This window comes from Protopterus annectens, chromosome 12.part0 (genome assembly GCF_019279795.1).
Source record: "Protopterus annectens isolate FY-2018-M chromosome 12.part0, PAN1.0, whole genome shotgun sequence".
Classification (NCBI taxonomy): Eukaryota; Metazoa; Chordata; order Ceratodontiformes; family Protopteridae; genus Protopterus; species Protopterus annectens.
Window position 1 is genome coordinate 411,274,845 of NC_056746.1, and position 12,138 is coordinate 411,286,982.

At 37.6% G+C, this 12,138-nt stretch overlaps 1 protein-coding gene across 1 annotated transcript in view; it reads left to right on the forward strand.

Annotated features, from left to right (window-relative positions):
- The first annotated feature begins 437 nt into the window (after positions 1-437).
- Positions 438-12,138, forward strand: part of LOC122816614 (cytochrome c oxidase assembly protein COX19) — a 54,900-nt gene continuing 43,199 nt past the window's right edge. Inside the window, exon 1 of the mRNA XM_044089523.1 lies at positions 438-644. Coding sequence (XP_043945458.1) covers positions 563-644 — 82 coding nt within the window. The 5' untranslated portion in view covers positions 438-562. The remainder of the gene's footprint in view (positions 645-12,138) is intronic.

The window sequence follows — 12,138 nt, forward strand, 5'->3', positions numbered from 1 at the left end:
GAGCAAAACCAAAAATTATTAAGGAAAGGATTAAAGTACAAAATTATGGATAGTTTTTAAATATTAATCTTGTTCACTTAGAAAGTTAAGAGGACAAAAGATTTCACATCAGCATGCATTTTTCTGACGAATAAGAAGTATTAAACTGATACCGTCTAGCATGCCTAATTACAAGTTCCAGTGACTTATAAATTAAAACAAAAGCAAAAGTAACAATGCCATTCTACAAAACTACGGACAACAGAGCTACCATGTTTTACGTGACGATCCCTTAGTTTTATGGTTACAGTAAAACATTTAAATAATCGAATAACATTTACATTAACTCTCTATCAACACAACCACACCGACAACCTGTAATAATCACGTGTATGAAAGAGAAGGCAATACTCAAACTCAAAAAAAAAAAAAAAAACTCAACTACTCGTTTAGAATTCAAAGCGGCTACTTTTGACTGGAACACCAGTTTCAATAGTTGAAAGTCGAATTATCGAGTAAATAGAATTGGAAGGGTTGTTAAGATTTTTGTTTAGGTGTACTTTTCTAACATCGGCTAAGAATAATGTCGACAGCAATGAATTTTGGTACTAAATCATTTGCTCCTCGGCCACCGGATAAAGGAGCATTTCCGCTTGACCATTTTGGTGAGTGCTTGGAAGAAAAAAATATATATTGTAGCATAAGAGGCGGTGTGGCTAAGTTGCTGGGCTAGGTAACACATTTCTAGTTTTGTTTTTCTGATGTGATTTGGAATATTAACGCAATTTATTAATCGTTGCGTAAATTGGCGTTAGTTTGCGATTATCCCTTAAGCTATTTTATTCCAAATCAGTAACGTTTTTTAGCTAACAGGTGGGATAGAGTCTGAATTTCAAATATGAAGTGTCGCTTCATAGAGGCTACGGATGTACAAAATAAATGCAATACGCAGACTTATGCGAAACTTGCTAACAGTATACTCATGTTTGTTTAGCTGACTTACTGTTTGCAGATGATCAGAAAGAAGGGTAAACAGTACTTTTGTATTTATTAACTGAAATAGAACAGTGATCCAAGTGGGCATGTATTACTCAGCCCGGAAGTCAATGTAAGCAAGGTGATATTGAAGTGTATTAATCATGCAAAATACTGAACGTTTTCACAGCATTTGCTTTTAATGCATAACAGAAAATAGTTGCACCGACACCCTTCCACCCTTTTTCTCGGCGTAGGCCGAACCTTACTTTTTGACCGCATGGAAAAGTAAACTTAAACACAGCGATTTTATTATTTACCGTTAAGCCTGCAGTGGGTCAAACGTTCAGTAAATTCAAACTTAACCTTGTGTTATTCCTATTTCTACCTAGGGAAAATGACTTGGCAGCTTTCTATTTCTACCTAGGGAAAATGACTTGGCAGCTTTCAATCAAAAGGTGGGCGGTAAACTGACATTGCTGTCACAGGCGGGTTTTGGGCGTGGCTTGCTACTACGCATCGGGTGGGTTAATATAGCAATAACCCACGCCTGAGTGTGGGCAATGCTGGATTTACCCACGGTTGGTGTGGTTTGGTCACGAGGGTGAAGCCCGAGTAGCCAAACAAAGCCAGCCGTGGGTAAATCCAACATTACCCACACCCAGAAGTGGGTTATTGTTATTATACAGTGACATTATTTAAGAAAAAAAAGTAATTACTTTTCTTAAATAATGGCATTGTATAATGCCTCCTTGCTGCCCTTCTGCAGCTGTCTGGCATTCTGCGGCACACAATACATCAGAGCTGTGGGCAAAAAGCAACCGAGAAAGCAAGATCTCCGTTGCTTTTTACAAACTGTTTCGCTATGTTAAATGGGTTTAACATAGCAAGACAGCTTTAAAAAAAGCAATGGAGAATCTCCGTTGCTTTTTTTAAAGCTGTCTCGCCATGTTAAACCCATTTAAGAAAAAAAAGTAATTACTTTTCTTAAATAATGGCATTGTATAATGCCTCCTTGCTGCCCTTCCTTCTCTTTTAAGTATGCCATTGGATCTCGGATGTTTGTTAATTTGTTTTTGCTTTAAATAATGCTTCCTTATCAACTTGCATTTTTATTTGCAATGGTTCTACAGTTGCAGAGTACAGATGGTATTTTTATTAACTGCAACTAGCTAAATGCACTGGAGCACGTGGTCTGTCGCTTCCTTCGTTTAACATAGCGAGACAGTGTGAAGCAACGGAGATCTTGCGTTCTCCATTGCTGTAAAAAAAGAGTTATAGTAATGGAAAATGTCTGGGCGACCGGACCTTTTTCCATTACTATAACAGATTTACAACATGCACTCTGCCAATCAGCATGCACGTTTTTGAATATTAATGGGGGGGGTCGTTGTATAATACACTTCAGTATCGCCGGGTTGCTATAGTAGCTGAGGCTGCCCCTTTTGCCATGTTTTCTTCAGTTTTGGAGCAAGTTGACAACCTGATTCAGAGACTTTAAGCACTGTAAGTTGAACTGCTCTCTTTTAAGAAATGTGAGCCCACCCTTGTGTTCAGCACATCACTGGCATTCCACACATAGACATGACAAACCCACATTAATAGCTTGGCCATACAGAATCTCTGCCAGGGTAAGACTCACGCTCCACCGTGAATGGCTTCTTCTGCAGGTACAGAATTGCCAAAGTGACTTAACTAATAGTTCACAATGGCTGACGTAGCAGAAGCAGTGTGCAGGTACTGATGTTAATTATGCTTATGGATGCCTTACTTTAATGAATGAAGAATGATGTGCTATGCTACTTTTTAACACGAAGTTGTAGAGCAGTGCCATTACAAGGATGGAGCGAATGGCGTATGCCATTCTAATACATAGACTGGAATAACAAGAAACACAAAAAAGTAACGTGCAACATTGATATTTCAACTGGAGGTAAAAAACAAGTATGTGCAACAGAGTATATATTGTCAGAAATTTTAACTATGTCATTGGATCTCGGATGTTTGTTAATTTGTTGTTGCTTTGAATAATGCTTCCTTTTCAACTTGCATTTTTATTTGCAACGGTTCTACAGTTGCAGAGTACAGATGGTATTTTTAACTGCAACCAGCTAAATGCACTGGAGCACGTGGTCTGTCACTACATGTAGTGGATTTTGAACTTCCACCCTTGTTTGGTATTTGGAGTTGTGGTAATGCTTTTAAGAAGACAGAAGCGTTTAGATTTAGATATAGACCTGATTTATTCTGGGCTGAGTTATCTCAAGTTTATTTTGAGCAGAGTAACATTTTGTTTCAGGCTCTTGTGGAACCATGTGAGTGTGTCCAATTGCATCTAACTATGGTGCCTGCCTCTCTACCCAATTTGACTTTGATGATTCATCAGTTCTTTGCACTACAGTACCTGTAACTTCAGATGCACTGGTAAGCCTTGTTAGATCGGTTTACTCAAGTGGAATAGTTTTTGGCTTGGGTTTAGATAATACCATTGGCAAGTTAGCTGGGATTAGTGTGGGCCTTTAGCACTGTGTAGAGTATCTCAAATGACTGTTCTGTGAGGATCAGGTTTTCCCCAAGATCTTTGTGGCTGTTTGGACTGCTGTTCCAATAGGTCCATTAGATTGTAGTTATTGAAGATGTGATGTAAGATTTAATACGAGTAAAACCGTTAACTGATAAGAGTTCAAGTCGACATATTGTCAGTGACCAGTTCATTAAGTTTTCCATGTCTTGGGAATGTGGCCTTGAACTTTATTTGTTGGCTAGTCCTGATTGGTACGTGTAAAGTAGCACTGCTGTAATACTTGGGTGTATACAACCTCATAGCAGCCCTATAGCACCTATCTGCACAGGATGTAGTACAGAATGCTATGGTTGACTCTCTTCCATGCAGCTCTGCAGTGGCACGCATTGTGTGGTTTGGGTAGTAGATCCTGAAAAAAAGGGGGGACAAGGGGCTACAGAGTACATTTAAGGATAAACTTCCAATCCTGATACACAAGTTTGTGACTGAGAGTCTCTGATCAGCTTTCTGCATTCTCTGGTAATAGTATTGAATTCCCAACAACAACCTGCGCACCCATTTGTTTACAGTCTGCAGTTCTTGACACAAAGTTGTACATTGCAAGAGTCCCAGTACAAAGAATTCACACTCTCTAGCTCAGTTTCTTTTCTTCTTGATCTCCGCATATTCACAGTTGTTTTTTTGTACACAGCACGATCAAACATTACCTTTGTCTGAAGACACTGAATCTCATAGGGCACTATAAGTGAAATCCTGCATGGTAGTCCCCCAGTGGCCTCAAAATGCAGATCTCTGAAGCACCAAAGCTACATTTTTCAGGCCTGCTAGCATCATATACCTTGATGGATGGATGCCAATGATGTTTCTCTTTAAAGTTTTGTACTTTTGTGTTACTGTGTCTAAGCCTGAAGGCCAATAGAATACAAATTCAAAATCTTTTGAGGAAAAAAGCATGCTCTTTCCTTATATCCAACGCATTCATAAACTGGTGTAAAAAAAACGGAGTGCTTTGTATGTATTGGTGACATGTATGTTTTTTGTGCAAACCTGTTAAGATTAAATAATTGTTTACACAAAGATGTGGTAAGTGTCAATAACCTGCAAGTTTAGTGACATTCTTAGTCCCCCATGTGCGTAGTGTCTTAAAAGCTAGACACATAGACTGCCTCTGACATATCTGTAGGCTATGGAAAGTAGCATTAAAACTTTCAGTATTTCAAAACAGGGCTGTGATTGTACTCACTCGGTGTGTCTCCTCTGAACATTTTCTATGGATATAGTTTCCACAGTGTATAAATAAAGCAAGGGATTGTTTTCCAGTGTTGGGTTGACAGGCAACATATATTTGTTATTGGAACTGCAGTGAACTGATACATTGTTATGCATTTATAACTGTAATGTGTAGTGCATGAGTTTTAATTATTTACACATGGTTCCTAAAATATAATATGTTTCTTAATGTAATAGAAAACAAAGGCATGGAAAGCAGTGGTACTAAAACTCCCAAGGAAATGTATTAAAGTTAGCGCTTTCGTACAAATAAATATCAGTACTTCATCAGACTTTTAACTGCAAGATGGAACTGAGTGCTATTAAATATCTTCTAGCTAATCACATGATGCTAATTGCATAATTACTAAATCATCAAAGAGCTGCAGTAATTGCAAAAAATACAAATAATTCATAATAGTGTAATTAAACCATTTATATAAAATATTCTGCAATAAAAACTATAGAATAGTTAGATTTTTTTTTCTCTCTCCAGGCTTCTTAGTTTTAAGATGCAAGCTATAGAGCATGCATCATTTAGACCTGGATAATTAAAAGCATCAACTCTAAGTTGCCATAATATCAGCCCCAATTTGATCTATAACCCTGAAGGCGAAATTATGTTTGGGGTTCTTAGCCACATGTTTAGCCAGAGCATTCTCAGACCTATTACTTCTAATCACATATTGATGCTCATAAATGCGATCTCTTAGTCACCTGTCAGTTTTCCCGATATAGAAAACTGGGCAGCATTTGCACTTTGCCAGATAAATAACACTTTTGGAGTTACAATTGCATCTCCCATTACAGCAAAAATTAATCGCATTAATACAAAAATGTAAGCCTGTATCTGTAAACCTACAGCAAGGGCAAGATTCACACTTGAACATGCCCTTAATCCTAGGTTTAAAAATCCTCCTGTATTCAAAGTAGGATTTCAGATTTCATCCCCTTTTAAAAATGACCATCAGTCTATCAGACACTCTCTATTCCTAAGATTCTCATCACTCATAATTATATTCCAATTTTTCTGCAGGATGTCTTTCAGAAAAAAGCATCCTTACTAAATGGTGTAATAAAGGTTAGGTAATAGTCTACAGGGGTATCATCAAACGGTTAGGTAATAGTCTACAGGGGTATCATCAAACATAACAACAGAGTCAGGTTATGGTGTGCCAGAATTTGTGCTCACCCTGTGCGAATCATTCAGAATGGCTTCAAAGTATCCTGAAGATCTTTTCGTTATAACCTCCATAATCAAGTTTTCAACCAAAGTCAATGGATATCCCCGTTTCAGAAATACATTTTTAAGGAAGTCACATTTAACTAGAAAATCAGGGAAATCGGACACCATTCTGGCAGGCCTAACCAACTGACATTTCACTACTGATTCTCTTCTGGTGTTCTGGATGAGAACTGGAGTAATGGAGAAAAGAGTTTGAATATGTCTCTTTAATGAAAATAGCAACAGATTACTGCCTAGTTCTATCCTTCCTTAGTAAGACATCCAAACGTGAGATCTTATTTTCCTGAAAGTCGCTAGTGAATGCGAGAAAGTCAGTTGTGCTGTTCATATAGCATACAAAATTCTGAAACACATCTACTTCATCTTTAAATATAATAAAGATATCGTCCAAATAACAAAAAAAAAATAGACCGATGGTCATTTTTAAAAAGGGACAAAACATGAAATCCTACTTTGAATATAGGAGGATCTTTAAACATAGGATTAAGGGCATGTTCAAGTGTGAATCTTGCCCTTACTGTAGGTTTATAGATACAGGCTTAAATTTTTGTATTAATGCTATTAATTTTTCCTTTAATGGGAGATACAGTTGTAATCTCAAACATGTTATTTATCTGGCTAAGTGCAAATGCTGCCCAGTTTTCTATATAGGGAAAACTGACAGGCGACTAACAGATCGCATTTATGAGCATCAATATGCGATTAGAAGTAATAGGTCTGAGAATGCTCTGGCTAAACATGTGGCTAAGAACTGCGAACATAATTTCACCTTCAGGGTTATAGATCAAATTTGGGCTGATATTTGAGGGGGACCTATTTCTTTATAGCTAGAGAGATGCGAGTTGTTATGGCAACTTAGAGTTGATGCTTTTAATTATCCAGGTCTAAATGATGCATGCTCTATAGCTTGCATCTTAAAACTAAGAAGCCTGGAGAGATAAAAAATCAAGTATCCTTTTTTATGTTTTTTATTGCAGAATATTGTATATAAATGATTTAATGATGCTATTTTGAATTATTTGTATTTTTTGCAGTTACTGCAGCTCTTTGATGGTTTTTGATGATGGTTTTCTCTGATTATTCATTTAGTAATTATGTAATTAGCATCTTGTGATCAGCTAGAAGATATTTAATAGCACTCAGTTCCGTCTTGCAGTTTAAGTCTGAAGTACTGATATTTATTTGTACGAAAGCGCTAACTTTAATAAATTTCTTTGGGAGTTTTAGTACCACTGGTTTCCATGCCTTTGTTTTCTATTTTACTAGTTTGTGTTTGTTTTGGATTCGTTTACAAGTTTGTACTTACACGGCAACAGTTTTCAGTTTTGGTACACCTTCCCTATTTCCAGATGAGACCTCGAGTGGAGATACTAATCCAGATATTGGGCGGCTTACTTGTTTAATAAACATGTGGAACAAAAAAGTGGACGATTTGGTGGCTTTGGTGGTACACCTTCCCTATTTCCAGATGAGACATCGAGTGGAGATACTAATCAAGATATTGGGTGGCTTACTTGTTTAATAAACATGTGGAACAAAAAAGTGGACGATTTGGTTGCTTCGGTGGCAAGTAAGGTACTTAGTACTTCCATTAATGATACTGCCAGTAACCAGAGCTTGCCTTCTGTATCTCCTTTGGCTATAGCAGCTTGTGCTACAGTTAACCATCATCACGGAGCAAAGAATTCCAACGTGATCAACATTAGACCCACTACTGCTTTGGGACCTGTAAGTAGCAATAGCACTACTAATGGACAAGTCCAATCAGCCCATGCATTCTTCTTACAGGAATGCCTTGGTGGGTGATAATAATAGAAACTGGCTTCTACCCCCTTAAGGTTTAGAACTGACAAAGATGGATAATCCCTACAGACTCTGTCTGGACAGTTTATGATATTGTAACGAGGCTTAAGACTCTTAAGTCTTTTAAGATTAAAAAATTGCAGCTAGAGGTTGTGTATTTCCGTGAATGTATTGAACGGAATATCGTGCCAAAGGGACTAAGGAGCTGGCGGTATCCAACAGGTTTATTTCCTGACTCCCCCTTCCACAAAAATTTGATCAGTTTGTTTAATAAACAAGGCATTGAATTGATTAAGTGCTTTGTTGAACACTATACCATACAAATAATGGAACTGGAAAAGGAAATCAGCATATTGGATAATTCTCTGAGTGGATGCTGATTTCGAAAGGTACAAGTTTGATTATGCACGGATTTTTTTCCAGCATTGACGTGCAAATCAATAAATTGAGTGCTAACAAAATTAAGAAACTTAAAAGGGATGAGTTGGACTATGGGTTAGCTTATCCCAGACCGCCGCTATCACAACAATGGGGCGGGTTTTCTCAATCTGCTAGTTCTGAATCTGGATTGGCTGCTAATACAACGTCGAATGTCGGTGACGTAGCTGATACTAATGCCATTTTGGAGGAAGGCAAGCCCTGGGTTGAATATGGATGGTCCTTGTTGCAGTGAAAGGCTTCAGAATAGAAACGATGGAAGAACAATGGAAGTAACAACGAACGTAAGGTCCCATACAACCAACATGACAATAATTCGCATTTTCATAGCACTTCCTGTTGTGGACAGCAGCAGTCGAACCAGAGGGGGAACAACAACAAGAAAAAAAAAACCCTGAACGAATCACCAGCAAACAAGGAGGTAACTAATATCTTGGTTCCTATTCACGGAGACTTAGAACATGATGGCACAAATTTTGTGAGCGGAAATAAGTTTACCATCACTTTAACACTACAGAGGATTTTAAAGTTTTTAATTATTATACTTTGTTCCCTGTGAGTATTGAGTTGACTGACATTTTAGCTAAAGGAATGTTGTTTGTCCCTTCCAGGGGCTTTGATTTGGCTTAGACAATCGATCTCAAACTTTTCATAAGGAAGTTAAATTTGAATGTATTTTTCAGTACTAATAATGATACAGCTGGTATGATTAAAAATAATAAATTTAAAGTACGCAGCACATTTAATCCAATAGTACATCCCACTCTAACTATAGTTGAGTGGATTTGTGAATGTGATTTTTAGGAACTTGAATGTGTTCAGATATAAAGGTAACACTTCAAATAGTAATTTTAATAATGAAGAATGGAGGTTACTGCATACTTTGATTAACAGTGGTCTTAGGATTTCTAAACCCAATAAGGGTGGTGGTATTGTTTTAATGAACAATGAGTCTTGTGTACAGTCCCAGCCCCACGGGTCCCTGTTATCTTTGGTATATCAAAGATCCACAAATGCGTTAGGGACCCCCTTCTTCGACCTGTAGTGAATGGACGTAACACCATCACCTACCCGCTGGCGAAATTTATGGACCACAGTTTGAAGAGATACTTGTGTGATGAGACCCAGATTTGCAGGGACTCGTGGTCCTTTTTGGATAACGTAAGCAAATTAATTTTCAATAATAATTACAGCTTTGCCACAGTTGACGTTAAAGAGTTGAATACCACACAGTGTTGGTATTGACTGGATTAGCCAAGTTTTGTTGAGGAAAGGCGTTGATACTGATGAGTTATACCTAGTACAAGAATTTCTGGACCTCATTTTGTCCAACAACTTTTTTTTTCTGTTTGGTGATGATCTCTATGTCAAATCTAAAGGTGTAGCCATGGGGTCCCCATGTGGTGCCAGCTTTGCAAATCCTGTCGTGCTATTGGGAAAGGGGGTATATTTTTAATAAAACCCCCCTTTTTGAATATATTTGTTTTTACACGTGATATTTGGACGATATCTTTATTATATTTAAAGGTGAAGTAGATGTTTCAGAATTTTGTATGCTATATGAACAGCACAAATGACTTTCTTTCTTTCATTAGCGACTTTCAGGAAGATAAGCTTTCGTATTTGGATGTCTTACTAAGGAAGGCTAGAACTAGGCAGCAATATGCTGCTACTATTTTCAGAAAAGACCTATTCAAACTCTTTCCTCCATTATTGCAGTTCTCATCCAGAACAACAGAAAAAATCAGTAGTTAAAAGTCAGTTGGTTAGGGCTGCCAGAATGGTGTCCAGTTTCCCTGCTTTTGTAGTTGAATGTGACTTCCTTAAAAATGTATTTCTGAAACTGGGATATCCATTGACTTTGGTTGAAAACTTGATTATGGAGGTTATAACAAGATCTCCAGGATATTTTAAAGCCATTCTGAATGATTCCCGCAGGGTGAACATGAATTCTGACACACTACAACCTGACTCTGTTGTTATACTTGATAATACCTCTGTAGACTATTCCCTAACCTTTATTACACCATTTAGTAAGGATGCTTTTTTTCCTCAAAGATATCCTGCAGAAGAATTGGAATATAATTGAGTGGTGAGAATCCAAGGAATAGAGTGTCTGATAGATCGATGGTCATTTTTAAAAGGGGACGAAGTTTGAAATCCTACTTTGAATATATCAGGACTTTTAAACCTAGGGTTAAGAGCATGTTCAAATCCTGCCCTTACTGTATGTTTATAGACACAGGCGTACATTTTTGTATTAAGGCTATTAATTTTTCCTGTAATCGGAGATACAGTTGTAACTACAAAAGTGTTATTTATCTGGCGAAGTGCAAATGCTGCCCAGTTTTCTATATCGGGAAAACTGACGGGTGACTAAGGGATTGCATTTATGAACATCACTATGCGATTAGAAGTAATAGGTCTGAGAATGCTCTGGCTAAACGTGGCTAAGAACCCCGAACATAATTTTGCCTTCAGGGTTATAGATCAAATTGGGGCTGATGTTAGAGGGGGACCTGTTTCTTTATGGCTAGAGAGATGTGAGTTATTATGGCAACTTAGAGTTGATGCTTTTAATTATCCAAGTATAAATGATGCATGCTCTATAGCTTGCATCTTAAAACTAAGAAGCCTGGAGAGAAAAAAAAAATCAAAGTATTCTTTTTTGGATGGTTTTTATTGCACAATATTGTATATAAACGATTTAATGACGCTATTATGAATTATTTGCAGTTACTGCAGCTCTTTGATGATGGTTTTCTCTGATTATTCATGTAGTAATTATGTAATTAGTATCGTGATCAGCTAGAAGATATTTAATAGCAATCAGTTCCATCTTGCAGTTAGTCTGATGAAGTACTGATATTTATTTTTACGAAAGCACTAACTTTAATAAATTTCTTTGGAAGTTTTAGTACCACTGCTTTCCATGCCTTTATTTTCTATTTTACTAGTTTGTGTTCGTTTTGGATTCATTTACATGTTTATTAATATACTTTGATCCTTAAAAATAATCGCATTGGACACTGAAGTGATGTTTAGCATAGTCAGTATAGTGATCCTTAAAGGTCCAGAGTACTAGTTTGTGTTCGTTTTGGATTCGTTTACGTGTTTATTAATATACTTTGATCCTTAAAGATAATCGTATTGGACACTAAAGTGATGTTTAGCATAGTCAGTATAGTGATCCTTAAAGGCCCAGAGTACATCACTTTACACTTGTCAATGTGTGTGTTTGATCTACATTGACTTAAGCATTCATAGACTCTAGATGAATAGAAAGAAATACTATGCCAACAAAGTTCCCTGGCTTACACCACCCAAGAAAGTTATTTTCCTGTGCCACTGTCGAGCAGAGAGACAGAAGTGATCCCTGGGGTGGATTTTCTATTTCCCATCCACTCATTAAGATTTTTCTTGAAGAGTGCTAATGAAGAACTTTGCTTGACATAGATGGGTAGCCTGTTCCAGAGTATGGAAAGTCTCTGGGACAGGAATCTATCCCTCCAGCATGTCCTGTTTATTGTGGTGACAAGGTTTAGGTCCCAAGAGCGTGTAGCTTGGAGGGATTGGGATTTCTTTGGGGTTTAGCATGTCCAACAACTCTGGGTTTGACATAGCTTTATATGTTGGGCAGAGATCACCTCGGAGTAGGCGACATGCTATGGAGTAAAGCTGGAGATTTTTGAGATGGTCAGTGTAGGACATTTGTTTGAGGCTAGTAATCCTCTTTGTGAGGTACTTCTGTGGCCTTTCCAGCAGCTGCAGATGTCTGGTGAGGTACATTTGTCTCTGCTTGACAGTGGCACAGGAAAATAACTTTCTTGGGTGGCGTAAGCCAAGGAACCTTTTTGGCTAGGTTTACGTAGGCCCTTGGGCCGATAGCCTAATACCTACCTAT